Genomic DNA, 16651 nt, shown 5'->3' with positions numbered 1-16651 from the left:
CCATCATGCAGAAAGGACAGCACTGGTTTCTGTACTTTCTGTAGCTCAAAGGGCAGAAAAACCGATGACGGTCCTGATCCTAGTCCTGCAAATCGGGCAAAAACATCAGAAAGCTGGCATTAAAATAATCATATTTCGCATTTTACTAGAGTAGAGATTATTAGTTTTATAGATTACACTTTATCTGGTTAATTTAATCTAAAAAATTTCAAATATTCCTCAAATGAAAAAATATTTGAATTGATTTGAAATGATAATTAAGTTATGAGTGATGTCATGAAACACCAGAGCTCTGGTTCTTATCGAGTCTCAGCAACTAACTCATAAACACTAGCGCCATAGCTTGTCTGGCTGGCTCAGACGTTCCTGTTTTCTGAGCTCAGCGGGGTGTGGCCATGTTTAATTGGTCGAGTGTTTACTTTCTGAGGTTCATTAAATGTCCTTTAAATGTTCCCTTTCACACGTTTCTGCACAAACTGTCCACTGACCCACAGCAGCAACACTTAAAACACACACTAGCGTGAACATCATTCATGAGGTCACAACACCTTCAGACTCACTGGGCGACAGAACGAAGGCTCAAATAAACAGGCAGGTTAGTTTTTAGTTTCAGTATGAAACAGCTGGTGATCGTGTGCTGGTGAAGGTTCTCAGTCATGCAGGTCACGGTAGTCTTAAAGGTTCAAGTGAAGGCAACGGGACTTCTTGGTTTCTTGAAGACGTTTCGCTTCTCATCCGAGGAGCTTTGTCAGTTCTAACTGGAATATGGGAGAGTCCAGCTTATAAGCTGTAGCTGTCTGTTATTTAAGGAGCCGAAACTACTCCGAGTACCCCTCCTCTCTACCCCCTGATGAGTCGTTGGGCTCTACTGTGAGGGAGTTGAGTTGATTAGATGCAGAAAAGTGTAGCCTAGGTTGAAACTGCTTAGGAATGAGATTCAAAGCTGCATTATAGGTATTGGAAAGGTGAAATCTAAGCCCCGCCCCTATTGAATGGATAGATGGTTCGAGAGAGAGGAGTAAAAGCAGCCATCTATGTCAAACGTGAAAAACCCACTTAAATAGGGCCGGGGCGAATGCCGTTTAATACCTTGATCAGTGCCGTCTCTGTGCTGCGGTGCTGTCAGCCTGACTGAAGACCATCTAGAATTTTATTTGACTCTAAATTGTTGTTTATTTGGATCATTACCACCTTTTCAATGATTTTCCCTAATCAGACACATCGACACAAAGACTCCCTCTCTATAGAGGCCAGCGACTCATCGGGGTAAAGAGGATGGGTGTTCAGAGTAGTTTCAGCTCCTTAAATAACAACAGACAGCTACAGCTTATAAACGTGACTCTCCCATATTCCAGTTAGAACTGACCAAGCTTCTGATAAACCTGCCAGATCCTGAATTAGCTTTATTACAGCATTAAGGCCTCAGCGTCTCCCATCATGTCTCGGTTTACAGATTCAGAGGAAAACCAGACAAATTCTTTTTTCTTTATTCCTGCTCATCCCGCTGTGGCTCTGGGATTAACAAAGCAAACAGCGCGGCCCATTCACACGCTGGTCCACCGCAGAGGAGAGAGGTCAGCCTTCAGGACTGACTGGGCCATCGACAGGACTGTTGCTGCGTTTTACAGCCAAGATGAAAAGGTTCTGGGAAAGCTGCAGGTTTAGGCAACATCCTGACTGAAGCTCAGCACTGGGATAATTAACAAAAACTTTAAGAGTAAAGCCAGTAAATCTCTTTCACTTAATGCTTTGCTGCAACTCCGGTTTAAATTTGTTGAAAAACATCAATTTCTTACTGCAAGCTGCAACAAAACTGTTAAATTTGCTTCAGGAGTGATTTTGTCTCACATTTCTGGCAAATTTATAAAACAGGTAAGTTTTCTTCTGTTAGTTGTTAATCTGGAGATCTGCTCGCCAAGTGCTGACAAATCTAAGTTTAGGATGTCTTGCAGGATATCTTTTGGTTTGTCGCCACATCAGTATTTGACATTCCAGGATTTAGTCTCCTCCTCCTCTCCTTTAAGTCGTACAGAGTCAACGCTCCTTCTGCAGCCAAGGAAACTGCATCCAGACGTGTTCAAACAAACAAAGATCCACAAGAAGGATGTCTGCCAGGTGCAGACGCAACGACGACTGTTGACTCGACATCTGTCACTACAGAACCAGCCTACAAGTGAATCAATGTGATACACACAGAACGATTTAGCTGAACTACTGAGAAGCGATTCACGATTGTGAGCATCTCAGTAAACACGCTGTTCAGTGGGGGAGGTGTTCTGCTCTAAAAACAGCCACGAAGCAGAGAAAAGGACAGCTGATGATAGGCCGTGTGAGGAGAAGCTTTGCAGATCAGGGTGAATTCATCTGGCACCAGTTCCTCTCTGAAAGTAAAACTCAGCTGTGCAGCCATTCATCTGCGGAAGAGCACATTCAGACACAAATGGATAATAATCAGCCTAATGCTGCTACTTCCTCATGTTTATATGCAGCCAGTGATGGATTTGGAGGTCAGGACCTCCAAATTGCCGAGTCGAAATTTAGACTTCCCACTCTTTTCTCCTGAATCGGAAACCCCAACGTCAAATAAAATGCACCGTTAGTCTTTTTAACACTTATTTAAATATCTTGACGACCAAACAGATTTACAGGAAGCAACAACTGGGATTTTAAAATGAAAATAAAACTTTTATTAGTGCTCTTGAACCAGAAGAATTGAGCACTAACTGTTGGTGTAAATGTGACGTTTGCTGCTAATTAGTTTAGGAGAGGTGAGACGTTTAAATCCCACACGCGCAGATCTTATTTACTTTTGCTAATCCTGATCTAATCTCCACTAAATGTAAATAAAACATCTTTATGTGGTCATTTAGCCTGACTTTGCATAAATATTTATGGATACTTTAGATTTATTTTAGGCAACCATAAAATCGTTAAAAAGGCTCCAGATGTGTGTGCCGAATTAAAATGCGGGTCAGAGCTGATAAACACACTTTAAATGTTCGCTGTAGCAAATGTTTTGGATCCAGCCCTCCCACTCCTCCACAAATGGATGAGTTTGCATCCTTTTATCACAAAATCCTCAAGTTTGATCTCATCTGCGGCAAACAGGACGTTCACCTGTTTAAACGGCAAACACATCAGGTGTGAAATGAATCCTCCTCTGAGCACCTTGTTTTCTCTGTTTGTACATGTGAGTTTCCTCCTGAGCAGATGGCTGTGTCCATTTGCTGCTGGATGCCTGCTCAAACGTGCAGAACACTTTCAGGGTTTCCTGGAAACCAAACGAAGATTCACTTTTGAAAAATCAGTCTGAGCTGAACTCAAAAAGAATCACTCCCCATCCATTTCTGTCACAACAGTCATATTCGCTTTCGCTTTCTTCATCCTGCGTGCATCCACCCTCAGAGGCATTAACTGGCATCATGACCAGCTCCGCTCCTTTCTGCCAACAGAAGCTCAGCAACTTCATCTGCGGCTGTGTTTTATGTTAGAATTGGAGCAGAAAACATCTTCATCCCTTCAGGAGTTGCTCTAGACAGAATTTAGATTACAAACCTAGAGTTAAGTCATAAGCATTCACATCACGTGTGTTATTACTTCCTTTGGACACATTAAATATGAATCATGTGACTGATTAGGAAGTGGTGACAGCAGGTAACCACTGGCTCTGTGGAGAGCTGGAAGTCTGCATGACCACCATCCTGTGATGAGTCATCAGCTGATCTGTGGAAAATTACAACAAAGCAGATCTTAACAGGTGCTGATGCGCGCTCGATCTCCTGAAACCAATTTCTGAATTAATATCAGTCACTTGTTTTATGATGGGCCTGTTAGTCGGCGGTTCATATGGAGCAAATTCCTCTAGCAGATTTAGACCCAATCGATCCGTTGATTCATTGCTACAGCTGTAGAATTTCTTGATTTTGTGTCCAGGATTTTTACAGCCAGTTGGTAAAATTGTATTTAAAGTTTTTAATCCAGACACACCTAGCTGGTGCCTACTTGTACAGTAAAAAATAACTAGATAAAATTCTATATCCAGATAGGGGGCAATCAAAAGAAGACAGGTTCTGACAGAAGAATCATCCTGTAGCCGATCATCTACTTTAGGTTTTCAGCTAATAGAGCTAAAGTCCAAAAATACCCTTAAAGTAAGAACTATTGATCACAACCACTTGACAAGATTAAAAGAAAGTCTTAGTCAGTGGTAGGAATGAATTAAACAGAAATCTGATTCAAACTGAGCTCAAGGTTAAAAGTTTCACAGAAAAATCCATAAAATCAATTTAGAATGATGAGGATGACTTGAATACACACACACACACAGGGCAGAAACGTGGGGAGGCCCTGTAGCTGTGACCTGCAGCCGCTCCAGTGGAGGTCACAGCAGAAATCGCGTCAAACACCTTAAAAACACAAACACCGACTCCACGCCACCTCAGATGGGACTATAACCGGTTCGGTTGGTCCATACTCTGCTTTATTTGTTCAACGGCGTGGTTTCACTTTTCAGACTGTTGCGCCATGCTGTTATCTAAACAAAAACACGCGGGTGGCCTAATAACCGCCCCGATTAGCCCTTACAGCTACATCCTGGCTTCGTTTAACGAGTTGTTCAAAGATTCAAAGGTGGAACGTTAAACGTTCACATATCCATCTGAGACGCGCTACTTGCGATAAAATAGCTCTGCGTGTGCCCGGCCCCACGTTATTTATATCAGATCGGAACAACTCTTTATAATTACACTAGAACACGTTATTGTTTGGTGTAATTTTATCACTGCGCTGTGGCGGCGGGCGGGACGCCGCATCTGCGACATGATGATGACTACACCTCCTCGCGGTAACGTTATACCACACGGTGAGGCTGTTCTGTCCGTGAAACATCACTTCAACCTACTTGTCGCTTTCATCGACTCCATCCTTCTTCAGCTGTTCGTCCACATCCACCGCGGCGCCCTCCGTTTTGAAGCAGTAGGAGCGAACTGGCGCAGCGTAGGGCGCGGTGCGGCTTCGCGCCGCGGCCGCATGAAGCGCCTTCAGTTGGGGAGATCCAGTTCTGACATCAACAGAACCGAAGCAGCAGCGGTGCTGGAGAGTCGGAGACCAGTTCTTCTGTCTACAGGAGGAAAACGCACGCTTCAAGGGGGCTTTGCTGAACGCCTTCAGGACTGTGGAAAACCTAAAATGTAACATCTCAATCCTATCAGGCGGTGAGAGGGAAACGCGTGGCTCTGAACGTGTCCGGATGTGAAAACTGGGTTCGTAAAGACTGCTTCTCTGAGCGCTGAGAGTCAGAGAGGCGATGAGTCACAGACACCGGTGTCCAAAAATAAATACGAGCACCCGTTCCCGCCCTTCAACGCTCCCATTGGTGGAAAAGCTTCCGCGTTATCTTCTTCTGCCCTGATAGGCGCGTCGCCGGCATGCTGGCGCCATCTGTCGGTTGTTAAAACTACAACACTCACAGTTTTATTTTATAATTTTATACTAGTTCAATCAGTAATCAGTTCACTTCGTTCTTCTTCTAAACTACAACCATTTAACCAATTGAAGTTAAACTGTTATGTTTAAAAGTCCTGATCCACTCATTGTTTCTTTGTAGATTGTGAGCCAGATATTTTGCGTCTTACAATACAATACAAAAGTACAATACAAAGGTAATACAAAAGTACAATACAAAGGTAATACAAAAGGTACAGTACAAAAGTACAATACAAAAGGTACAGTACAAAAGTACAATACAAAAGGTACAGTACAAAAGTACAATACAAAAGTACAATAATACTCGCAATAATAGTATTCCAGGATTTCTGAGGGTTGTAAAAGTTTTTATTTTAAATTCCCTTTGGTGGCTTTAGTTATTTGTTTTTAACTTTGGCTGCTTATCTATTCATTTTGCCATTAAAAGTGAGGGTACAAATGTCATTTTAGGTTAATTAAATATTTTTTCTATAATTTATCACCCTGAAATAAAATATAATATATAACAAACACCTCATGAAAAATGTATGTGGAAGAAATAACAAAATTAACATCATAGCGTTAGACTGAGATTAACTTTAAGATTCCTCTGGGAAATTGTTTTTCCCAGCAGCTGAGTGCTGAGTAATTAATAGTAAAAAAGGGGAAATGAAACGAGATTTTCATTATAGCTTTAGGTAATTACGGTAATGTCGCACGTCATATTCGGATATGATGTAGTATGTACCAACAGTCCCTTAGTTAAAACGCCATAAGTTACAGTAAAAATATACTTCTATTAATTAGCTACAGCGAGTTGGTTTCTACAAATATTTATTCAGAGTTGCCTGTCCGCCCTGAGTTATATCTTTCAGGAGATGTAAGGCTCTCCTGTAGACTGCAGCGCCTCCTGGCGGACTCTAGCGTCACGTTCAGAAGTTGCCACGAATGCACAGCTGCACGATGTGGAAGTTACTGAGCTGCTCTCTCTGCCTCTTTGTCTCCTCACAGTTCGGGATCTGTTCTGTTTGGACCTCAGGCAGCGACCCGGACGGTGAGGTGAAGGTTGAAGTTGTGTTCAAGCCTGAGGAGTGCGTCAAGAAGAGCAAGAAAGGAGATCTGGTTAATGCTCACTACGATGGGTTCCTGGCCAAGGATGGGTCCCAGTTTTACTGCAGGTTGGTCCTCACAAGCTGCTTCACTGTTCCGTTGTGTTTGTGCATTAAATGTTACAGTCATGGGTAAAAGAAAGCACATCATCTTTAATCCAAATGATTTTTGCATCAAAACATGAAAATGACCGAGTTTTCTCATTGACATCATTTATTTAACGTAAACCATTAAATAAATAAATAAAATGTGAAGTAAGAGTTGGAGTTTAGTCAATTTGCTTCTCCAGAGCATACAGGTGTGTGTTAACACCAGGAGGAAATCACCAGCAACCGTTTCTGATCATTAGTCTGGGAGGGGTCAAAGGTCATTGCTCTACAAGTAGAGAACATTTAAAACAGTATTCAGTCGTTCCAGGAGAGGCAGTTCTTACTCCTAAAACCTCTCAGTTCTCTGATGTGTTTAGAATAAACAAACATTCTTCTGATGGAATCCTTTGTGTGTCAGTCGGACGGACAAAGATGGCCACCCTCAGTGGTTTGTGTTGGGTGTTGGACAAGTCCTCAAAGGCCTCGACGTTGGGATGATGGGCATGTGTGCTGGGGAGAAGAGGAAGGTCACGATCCCATCAGCGCTGGCATTTGGCGAAAAGGGCAAAGGTGAAAGCATTCAGCCTGGAGTGCCGTTTAAAATGATGCAGCATATTTCATAGAAAATATTCACTATTTATCATTTTTCTAAAGACGTCTCATCCCTCACAGTGTCTTCTCCTCTGCCTGTGGCATGTCCTGTAAGCATGCTCCGAGGTTTAAAGCTGTCCTTTTATCTTTGCATGCAGTGGAGCACAGCAAACTAACAGCTCAGCTCCTGCCTTGGTTGTTGTTTCTATAAATCATCTGATGGGGATGTTGCTTTGCCTTTGGGAGCTGTCACCCAGGTGTGAATAACAACATTTCTTCTTTTTATGTAAAATAATGCTGCTCTGGTAGTTTTAAACTTCTATTTGCCTGCTGCTCAGCTACTGCTAGACAGATGAAACAAAGACATTTGTGTGTTTTAGGAGCTCTAATTTTTATGGTGAGGTGTGATCTTGTTTCTAATGTGACTGAAAAAGGTCCAGTACCACCAAATGCTACCGTGGTGTTTGAGGTGGAAGTTCTGTCTGTGTCTCGTGGACCTCGCAGCATGGAGGCCTTCGGACAAATAGACCAGGATAAAGACAGAAGTCTCTCTAAAGCAGAGGTACCAGAGCTCAAACAAACACATCACATAATAGAATCCTAAATTAGAAAAGGTTAATGTCAAATATGAAAAAATAGGTGTTTAGACCTTTTTGTTGTAGGACAATCTCATATTGTTGGCTTTTACCCTCATTAACATGTTTCTGTTTGCAGACTGTTTATTTTTCCTGTATTTCCAGTTGTGTCTGTTCCTCTGCCCGCTGGCCAGACGAGTCAAAATAAAACCGTTTTCATTATCAGGTAAAACATCGCCTGAAACTGGACTACGAGAAGGACGGGAAGCCGCGTGACGATCCGTTCTACGAGAAGATCATCAATGACATTTTCCGCAAGAGTGACCACGACAGAGACGGGCTGATCAGTGCAAAGGAGTATAATATCTATGAGCACGATGAGCTTTAGTGAAACGTTTGTGCTTTCTCCAATAATTCATATAGAAAGTAAAAGAAATAAAAATCCTCTAGTTTCAAACTTTGCTTCTTAGTGGAATTCCACTTTTTAATTTTTAGTGTCACTGAAAATAAATAAATTTTCTCTTAAAGAGCAAGTCACCCCCTACCAGAGTATTACTTCCTGTTTGAAAAATGCAACAAATGCTGTTGCCTGGCAGACCGAGAGGGCGGAGCCTCTAACAAAAACATAAACACTAGGGGTTGTATGAACTAGTCGACTTCACTGCTCTGTAGTGACTTGTTATGCCTGTCATCGACTAGTCGCTGTCACGTGATAATGACCGACAAGATGCAGTCCTCGGAAAAGACAGCAGGTGACGAGCCCCTGCGCGTCGGGAGGCCGAGGCGACGTGCTGTGCCAGAGCGTCGGTACTGACACCCGCCGTAAAACGGACATTTAACCAACTTGTTAGCTTTTCCCTCTTGCAGTTTAACCTTCCCCTCACCCCCATCCTAACCTTAACCAGCTTGTGCCTGCAAAGCTCTGATTGTTGACGCGCTCCAGACATCTGCGTCCTGAGCACGACCACAGTAACATTATCAAATCAGGTGTCGCCACCTCAAAAACTAATTTAACACGCGATCGTGCATGTCAGCTCATTTCCTTTTATGTTTTCTGTCTTTTATTTGTGCCTGATGCGTTTCGCTGCTGTGGATCGGGGCGCATCACCTGTTTTGTCCTCCGGTGACGCACCTCACCGGTGCAGCCGGCACGCTCTCCGCTGTTTTTGCGGTCGGTAGATCTTTTAGAACTGCAGTTCAAAGGTAACTCATAAGGTGAATATATATGAACCCAGGTAGCAGTTTTTCTTTAGGACTGAGAGGAGATGCAGGAAGATAATAAACAGACAGGACAGAAAAATATTCAAATAAAATCAAGTTCGTTTTTGTACCTGGTGGTTGCAACAAACAGACAGAACTTCCTTTTGCAAAACTATTGACTACACGTGTCTGCAGCACGATTAGACACACATTTATATAGTTTATCAGGGGGAAAAATGTTGATTTGGAGGTGACTTGCTCTTTAATGTTAGCATCGGTCTTTGGCACAAATGAAGATTCTTGTTAGAACGGATGTGCTTCAGATTTGTTTTGCAGAACAAAGATTAAATCATGAGACCCAGAATGTGGGGATGATGAGCAGAACTATAAACTGTTAGAAGTTGGGTTAAATCAAATCAAACGTCTTTTCCAGGTTACCCTGAATGTTTTTACCCTCTGCTCTGTGTGACTCCAGACTAACAGTGAAAGAACAGTTATAGGAAGTAGAAACATCCCTGTGGAAAATTTTTACCTGTTGACAGGTGAAGGGTCAGGATTAGACCCAGAATTAGTATCTATCAAAACGGTTTAGTTCTTCAGGGCAAAACTCACACACTTCTGCCAAATTACCTTCAGAGTTGTAAGGGAAATTAGAGCTGAAAGTCTACAGAGCATAATAATAGTTTTAGGAAATGAGCTTCTGAAAGCACAGTCACTGGGATGGAGCTGGAATTCGGCGAGAAAGGGCAAATTCTTAGGAAAAAAATTATTTTTCTAAATTTACCCTAAAAAAACAACCTTTTTTGTTTTGAAGAGTTTATCGTGTCATAATCCAAACACTGAGGAATCAGTTTGTGAAGATGGTGTTTTTCAGGTGTTTGTTTATATTTACTGAAAAACGGAAAATTAAATTTTTGGGAAAACTTTTGTCATACATCCACTGACTCACCAACAGAGGGCAGCCCTTTAAAACAAACTCCTCTCAGAAACCGGTTCTTGATGGTAACTATTCTCCTGGAACTAATTTTATCTTCAGTTACTTTTATTTATTGTTATACGTCATTAACAGCTGTTTTTGAACAAATGTTAGGATCTGACATCAGATCAGTTTAGATAACCATAAAAAATAAAACACTCTCTAAAATCTGTTCAAAAATACATTTATTAATAAATATCAGTACAATGGGTTATTTACTAATTATTTTGTGTTTCTAAATGTTATTTTGGATCTTCATCCTGACTCGTGGGAGTCTGATGGCAGCTGCCCTCACCTCTGCTGAGATGTCAACACCCAGAGGTGCCCTGAATAAAAAAACATGCATAAAGCTGATTTAATCTGCAGAATAAAACCGTCTCTCTCAGTATTCACTCACTTTGGCTCATAGCGGACGTCCTGGTTTGGCAGCAGAATCCCTCTCCCTTCCCTCAGACGCTCAACACCATTCCTGTTCAGGACAAAGTTAAATGAGTGTCTTGGATAATTCTGGATGAAATCAATCTGATGAGACTGTTCACACACCATGCAACCATCACACCGTTATCAGTGCACAGTTTACCAGGAGGACAGAGCAGACTGAGTCCGGTCCACTCGGTGATGATCGCCAGAACCTTTCGGATGTACCGGTTACTGGCAACTCCTCCAGACACCACCTGGAAAGGCTCTATCAGTCAAATCTACACGTGGGATCACGAATATCTGAGAAAATTAAAGTAAAAGGATGAGGTTCTAAAGTTTTATTTTAAATCCTTCATGACTGTATTTAACCCAGATGTTTTATTTCTGTAATAAGGTCTCAAAAGGGAGAATTTCGAGCAGATTGTGTATTTTATTCAAAAAGGCAAAAGAAACCTCGATTTGTCTCAATAGAAGAGCTTCTGAGAACAACTGCTCAGAGGATCTCCCAATGATAAAATCACCAAACTGATCAAACCTCAAGAAAGAACGAAGGCATCTAGAGGTGACACCAGAACATCTTGAGGAGTTGGAGAAGGGACCAGAAATCTGGTCTATTTGTGCAGGTCAAATACAAATATTACAAAGTGATGTGACTTTACTGAAACTCTTTTTCCACGAGTTTGTTGCAGATTGAAAAGCAGGATTTGATGGATGATTAATTCCAGGATTAGAAGAAGCACTCACCAGAGTGGGATTATCTGCTGGCAGCAGGCTGTTAGCCTTACAGAACAGGATGGCGCGATGTGTACGCTCTGCAAGATGCGAGGCGACGGTGTGCTGAGCGGCTGCTGCTAGATCGTTGACACACGACAGCAACGTTCCTTCTCCTACACCTACGAAGAGGAACTCACAGTCACGAGTCACACTGCAAGTTAGCTACAGATGACATTCAGGAAACTTCTCAGACCTTCCTCTGCCTCCTTTTTCTTTATAGTCATCGTAATCTGGTTCCTGAGTCCAGCAAAAGAAAAGCAGCAGTCAGGAGTTTTACCCATAGGGGTCGTGAAATAAAACCTCTTCCTGTCTCCATCTTTAGCCAGAAGCTCGATAGCTTGTCCTCCACTCAGTGTGCAGCACTGTGGGTGTTTGCTGAGGGACAGACGTCTCGCCACCTGAGAATCCACAAAACGTAGATGATTTTATGAGCAGAGAATTAGGATCTGCAGCCAAAATCAATTCACCTCACTTTATCAAGCGTATCCCCCGGAGCTTCATCCAATGCATGACCCAACAGCAGGAAGTCATCAACTCCCTGAGCCACAGCGAGAAGCGAGTGGCCTCCAGAAACGAGCAGCACCAGAAAGGGGAAGAAAAGAGGGTGGAGCATCCTGACGGTCAGAGCGTGGGCCTCCATGTGGTGGATAGGGATGAAGAGTCTGTTATGCTGTCTCACAAACCTTAGACTGAACTCCAGACCAACGCTCAGGCTCAGGGCCAAGCCCGGCTTTACGGTGGTGGCCACGGCAGAAAGCTGGCTCGGGGTCACGCCGCTCTTCTCCAACGTCTCCCAGACCACACGCTCTATGTTGTCTCTGTGGAGCTGCTGTGCTACTGTGGGGATGATCCCACCCGTCCTGCGGTGTATGAGAGGAAAACAAATAGACACATATGAAACAAAGTGACAGTGTGTTTTAAACTATAACCTAGTTAGTCATCGTTAGGTCTGCAAGGTGACTGGTAACAGGCAAAAGCACTGTGAAGATATGCAAATGTGAAAACCTGGGTCCAGCCGCCGATCCAGCAGAACCTCCATCACAATGAGGACGGTTGGGATCAGCTGTTTGTGCTGCTGTGCATTATGGGTAAACATCTCCCCTTGGTCTCCCAGGAAAGCTTTGATCTGGTGAAACTTGATGGACCTGAGCTGACCTTCTGAGAGGATGATTTCTCCTCCTGACACTCTTCTTAAGTAGCCATTCTTGTCATGACCTTTAACATTTCACCCGTTTCCAAACACGTTTTTACATTACACTTGAGGACTTTTTCATGTCCTGACAAAAACCCTAGAACTGAAGGAACCGTAGCTCTGCACTCTGAAACCTACCTCAGATGTTCTTCTTTCTGTGAATGCAGACACTCGCCCAGTATAGAACCGGTTTCGTCTAACACAGCAGCTCCTGTTTCGTCGCAGCTTGTCTCAATACCTAAAACAAGTCTGGAGCAGAATGGCCTTCCAGACGTGTGTTTACACCGTATAAACCTCTGCAGAAAGTCTACCTTTGTTCGGAACATTGTCTTTTTTTTGTTCCACCCGTGAGTTAGAATAATCTAGTAACACACGATGACCTAACTTTATTATTAAATAAACTAAAAAACACAAAACGTCGACCTCATGATGGGAAGCGTAGACCACAGCGTTTAGTTACCCGGACACTTTTCGAAGTTACACAGGTGAGTAGTTATGGCGGACAGTTCTCAGGCTGCTTGACTAAACGCTTTTTTATTCATAATTTCCGTAATCTACTGAGGTAAATATAACTTTAACGTTTGCTTACAACTGTAATAAATTAATGCCAAGTGTATATTAATGGCTGTACTGTATCAGCGGTGTTATAAGTTAAAATGTTTAGGAATTTTCCGCTTCCGGTTTGTAAACGGTGTTACTTTCATTTGTGTTGTACTTCTAAATGTGCCACGGTCCTTTCATCGAGACTTATTTTGAGTTATGTTTTTACTAAATTAACCAAAACATTCAGTCCTTCGTACAAATTTGTGCACAACTGACGGTCTGCTCCAGCGCAGTAACAAGACATTAACCTGGTAGGTGTTTTAGTATTTATGTAACAGACAGTAATGCCCCAGGTGCAGCAGCCAGACTTTTGGTTTTGTGCTTTAAGATAATTAACATAATAAACCAACTTCAGTACATATCTCATTTCAGAGTGGATAATTAAGTTTAAATTTGTACTAGAAAACACCAGTGGCTGCAAGAGGTAGTTATAACTCATTTAGGATATGACATCACTTGTTCATGGTGTATTTTTCTTCTGTTTGATTACTAATTTTAATTTAGGTAGGGTTTATATTTAAAAATACTTCCAGTTCATTGTGTGCATGAATTCTAATAAGAATTTCATGTTACCTTTTCCAAGGGAAACATGGATCATCCAACTTGTATTTTGGAACAATTGAAGCAGCTTGTTGTAAAAACTGCTCCTCAAACAGTGTTTTACATCCCAGATTTTATATCCGAAGAGGAGGAATCCTACCTTCTGCAACAGGTCTATAAGTCTCCCAAAACTAAATGGACTTATTTGTCAGGTAGAAGGCTCCAGAACTGGGGAGGGTCACCCCATCCCAGAGGCATGCTGGCAGAGACGATTCCTGACTGGCTCCAGACTTACTGTGAGAAAATATCTTCTCTTGGCGCGTTCAGTGGGAAAACCGCCAACCATGTGTTGGTGAACGAGTATAAACAAGGTGAAGGGATTATGCCTCATGAAGATGGTCCACTGTATCACCCCACTGTCACTACTGTCAGCCTGGGATCCCACACCCTGCTGGACTTCTACAGACCCGTCAGCAGCCTGGAGGACGAAGCACCGCAGACCGAGGAGAACCGATTCCTGTTCTCCCTGCTGCTACAGCCACGCAGTCTTCTGATCCTGCAGGATGAGATGTACCAGCATCTCCTTCATGGCATTCAGAGCTGTTCCCAGGACAACCTAACAGACCAGGTGCTAAACCTGTCTGCTGCTGGAGCCCAGCTCGGAGAGACGCTGACCCGAGGAACCAGGGTGTCCCTCACCATCAGACACGTGCCCAAAGTTATAAAAACAAAACTAATGTTGGGAAGGAAATGATGGAATCGCTTCAGCACAGTCACCACGAGTTGATTAAATATATTAAAAAAATTAATTTAATTAAGACTTGATAACCTCTTGAAGCTTCATATTGTACTAAAGTTGATTTATTTTTAAGGAAAGCATGTACATAAATATGACCTAGCTTTAAAAGGGAATGTCTTCAGCATTGTCCTAGAGAGTTCCAGTATGGGTTTGGTTTAAATGTACTGCAACATTTGTAACGATTTAACAAATCTTGATATGATAACAGATGTAACTGATTAATGAGAATATTGTATTTAAATGTTCTGGAGTTTTATTCTGAAAGGGAAGCAGCTGTTTGTTTTCAAATCCATCTTTCTGTGATTCTCATGCAAAATGAATATTAAAACTGGTTTGCTCATTTCTTACTTTATAGGTTCAATAAAAACAGTTAAACATATATTTGAAAAATGCGTGCCAAAGATGATGTTGTTATACTAAACGTTCAGATCTAAGATTTAAACACTGAAATTTAATATAAATGCTGAAACTGATGTTTCCTAACCCGACAGCCTTTAGTGGTAATACCTCAGCAATTGTCTCCCTTCTCATCAGTCTGTCTCTGGGTTCAGTAGGAATTCTGTCCCACTTCTTATCTCATTCTGATTTGCAGTGACTGGTAACAGCTGAACCATAAACCACTCAGATTTTGTTAGCTTCACTAACTCTGAAAGATGGTCTCTTTGTGTCTGAATGCTGCTTCATTGTGCTGATCTCTGTCCAGTGTGGCTGAAATCCTTTCTCATCGTGTCCTCTGTCCTGCTGATGTGCTGACAGGAGGACATCAAAACAATGGAGCCACAGACGAAACGCTGGAAGGGGTCAGCGTGTGATGCAGACTCCTGGGTCCCCTATCCTGTCCTGTCAGATGAGCAGTCACAAGACGTGGAGCTGGTAGACGCGTTCGCTGCCCCCATCACCAACAAGAAAGCAACGTCTCGGCTTGTCAGGGAGCTGAACGCCCTCTATCCACTCAGTGGCCTTCAGCATATCAAGAGGGTACGAGCTTGTAAGGACGAGAATGGGCCCCACCCGTTGCAAGTGCTGCTGTGCCTCGTCAGCGATGCTCCAGACATGAAGGTGGTCAGCATCGACTCTCTTTTACCTTCGGATGGAGCTAAATGGGAAGGACTAGGGGAGCCCTTTGTGGTGCAGATTCCTGCTTGGCCTCCGTTGACCCGACCTCAGTTTGAGCTGGCGAGCCGGCGCTGGCCCACGTCCTTTCATGAAGACAAACAGGTGACAGTTGCACTCAAAGGAGAACTCTTCGGCCCCCAACAGAAAGCCATGATGCACTTGTACATGATGGCTGCTCTGACCGCTGCTAAAGCTGCCAAGGATCTGGGGATGGAGGCGGTTGGAGCAGTAGTTGTTGACCCCGAGAAGGAGCAGATCATAGCAGTCGGCCATGACTGCAGGGGCAACCACCCTCTGCATCATGCAGTCATGGTGTGTATCGACCTTGTAGCTCAGAGCCAGGGCAGTGGATGTTATCGTTTTGACAGTTTTACAGCCTGCAGCTTTACTTCACCAAAAATAAATGCGTCCAATCCCGAGGTGGGCCCTCGGCCGTACATATGCACTGGGTATGACCTGTATGTGACCAGAGAACCTTGTGTTATGTGCGCCATGGCTCTGGTACATTCCAGGATCGGTCGGGTTTTCTATGGCACCGCCTCTGCAGACGGAGCATTAGGGACCAAGTTTAAAATCCATTCTCGGAAAGACCTGAACCATCGTTTTGAAGTTTTCAGGGGAGTTCTGAGTGACCAGTGTGAGCACCTGAACAGGATGTGACCTCGTTATGGTTTAAAGTGAATTACGTCAAAACATTTTATTACCAAGACCTCACAGAGAATAAAAAACAAGATTTACTATGTAGAAATGTTTCTGATCCTGATTTTTGGTTTGACTGTTTGCAGATTAAGAAATGAGGTCACACCGTTTCATGATTTAGGTATATCCATGTGGAAATGTTTAAATTAAAAAGCAGTAGCCATTTCTGTTTCATCAGGTGAATAAAACCAACTTTTCCAACCAAATTCTCTCGGAGGGTGAACATGTTCTATAATAAATAATTTACATGAGGATATTTAAACCGTTTATTTTGTAAGCCTTTGACTTTTAAAAGACCACGAAATCATCTTGTGATAACCTGAAGGAACGTAAAACTCAACCAGCTTGTTTTAGGCTTTACCAAAATACTAATCCATCATGAAGAAGAGTAATTACATCTTTGCTAAACATGTAATATTTTGTTCCTTTTCCAACATTTTTAATGAGTTTTCTGGTTAATTTTTATTATTGTAACAATAAATCTGATCAGAGAACAAAAAGAAC

At 42.6% G+C, this 16651-nt stretch overlaps 5 protein-coding genes across 12 annotated transcripts in view; 3 read left to right on the top strand and 2 right to left on the bottom strand.

Annotated features, from left to right (window-relative positions):
• Positions 1–5308, bottom strand: part of glsb (glutaminase b) — a 30611-nt gene extending 25303 nt beyond the window's left edge. Inside the window, 1 exon segment of the mRNA XM_054734332.2 lies at positions 4901–5308. Coding sequence (XP_054590307.1) covers positions 4901–5196 — 296 coding nt within the window. The 5' untranslated portion in view covers positions 5197–5308.
• Positions 5309–6376: 1068 nt separating this feature from the next.
• fkbp7 (FKBP prolyl isomerase 7) lies at positions 6377–8290 on the top strand. Its single transcript, XM_015977091.3, has 4 exons — positions 6377–6641; positions 7081–7232; positions 7688–7815; positions 8055–8290. The coding sequence occupies exons 1-4, from the start codon at positions 6412–6414 to the stop codon at positions 8214–8216; spliced, it is 672 nt and encodes a 223-aa protein (XP_015832577.1). The 5' UTR covers positions 6377–6411; the 3' UTR covers positions 8217–8290.
• Positions 8291–10172: 1882 nt separating this feature from the next.
• Positions 10173–12861, bottom strand: osgepl1 (O-sialoglycoprotein endopeptidase-like 1). Of its 5 annotated transcripts, none has more exons than XR_001574473.3 (7): positions 12529–12861; positions 11671–12058; positions 11392–11596; positions 11169–11317; positions 10585–10724; positions 10402–10473; positions 10173–10330 (listed from the first exon to the last, which is right to left on the bottom strand). XR_001574473.3 is itself a non-coding variant. In XM_015977076.3 (7 exons), the coding sequence occupies exons 1-7, from the start codon at positions 12714–12716 to the stop codon at positions 10240–10242; spliced, it is 1224 nt and encodes a 407-aa protein (XP_015832562.3). In that variant the 5' UTR covers positions 12717–12861; the 3' UTR covers positions 10173–10239. The 5 variants fall into 5 exon arrangements, 2 of the variants coding, with proteins under 2 accessions (XP_015832562.3, XP_054590308.2); XR_001574471.3 differs by having other exon boundaries at positions 10585–10678; XM_015977076.3 differs by having other exon boundaries at positions 10548–10678.
• Positions 12739–16269, top strand: adat3 (adenosine deaminase tRNA specific 3). Of its 3 annotated transcripts, none has more exons than XM_054734335.2 (2): positions 12739–12875; positions 15089–16269. In XM_054734335.2, the coding sequence occupies exon 2, from the start codon at positions 15104–15106 to the stop codon at positions 16106–16108; it is 1005 nt and encodes a 334-aa protein (XP_054590310.2). In that variant the 5' UTR covers positions 12739–12875; positions 15089–15103; the 3' UTR covers positions 16109–16269. The 3 variants fall into 3 exon arrangements, with proteins under 3 accessions (XP_054590310.2, XP_015832564.3, XP_015832563.3); XM_015977078.3 differs by having other exon boundaries at positions 12859–12952; XM_015977077.3 differs by lacking the exon at positions 12739–12875 and adding an exon at positions 13109–13244.
• alkbh6 (alkB homolog 6) lies at positions 12864–14480 on the top strand. Of its 2 annotated transcripts, none has more exons than XM_054734336.2 (2): positions 12864–12952; positions 13577–14480. In XM_054734336.2, the coding sequence occupies exon 2, from the start codon at positions 13583–13585 to the stop codon at positions 14285–14287; it is 705 nt and encodes a 234-aa protein (XP_054590311.1). In that variant the 5' UTR covers positions 12864–12952; positions 13577–13582; the 3' UTR covers positions 14288–14480. The 2 variants fall into 2 exon arrangements, with proteins under 2 accessions (XP_054590311.1, XP_015832565.1); XM_015977079.3 differs by lacking the exon at positions 12864–12952 and adding an exon at positions 13106–13244.
• Positions 16270–16651: the final 382 nt, after the last annotated feature.

Source organism: Nothobranchius furzeri, chromosome 7, assembly GCF_043380555.1.
Source record: "Nothobranchius furzeri strain GRZ-AD chromosome 7, NfurGRZ-RIMD1, whole genome shotgun sequence".
In the NCBI taxonomy this organism is placed as follows: domain Eukaryota; kingdom Metazoa; phylum Chordata; class Actinopteri; order Cyprinodontiformes; family Nothobranchiidae; genus Nothobranchius; species Nothobranchius furzeri.
Note: the sequence above shows the minus strand (reverse complement) of the source record. Positions and strands in the feature narration are given on the sequence as shown.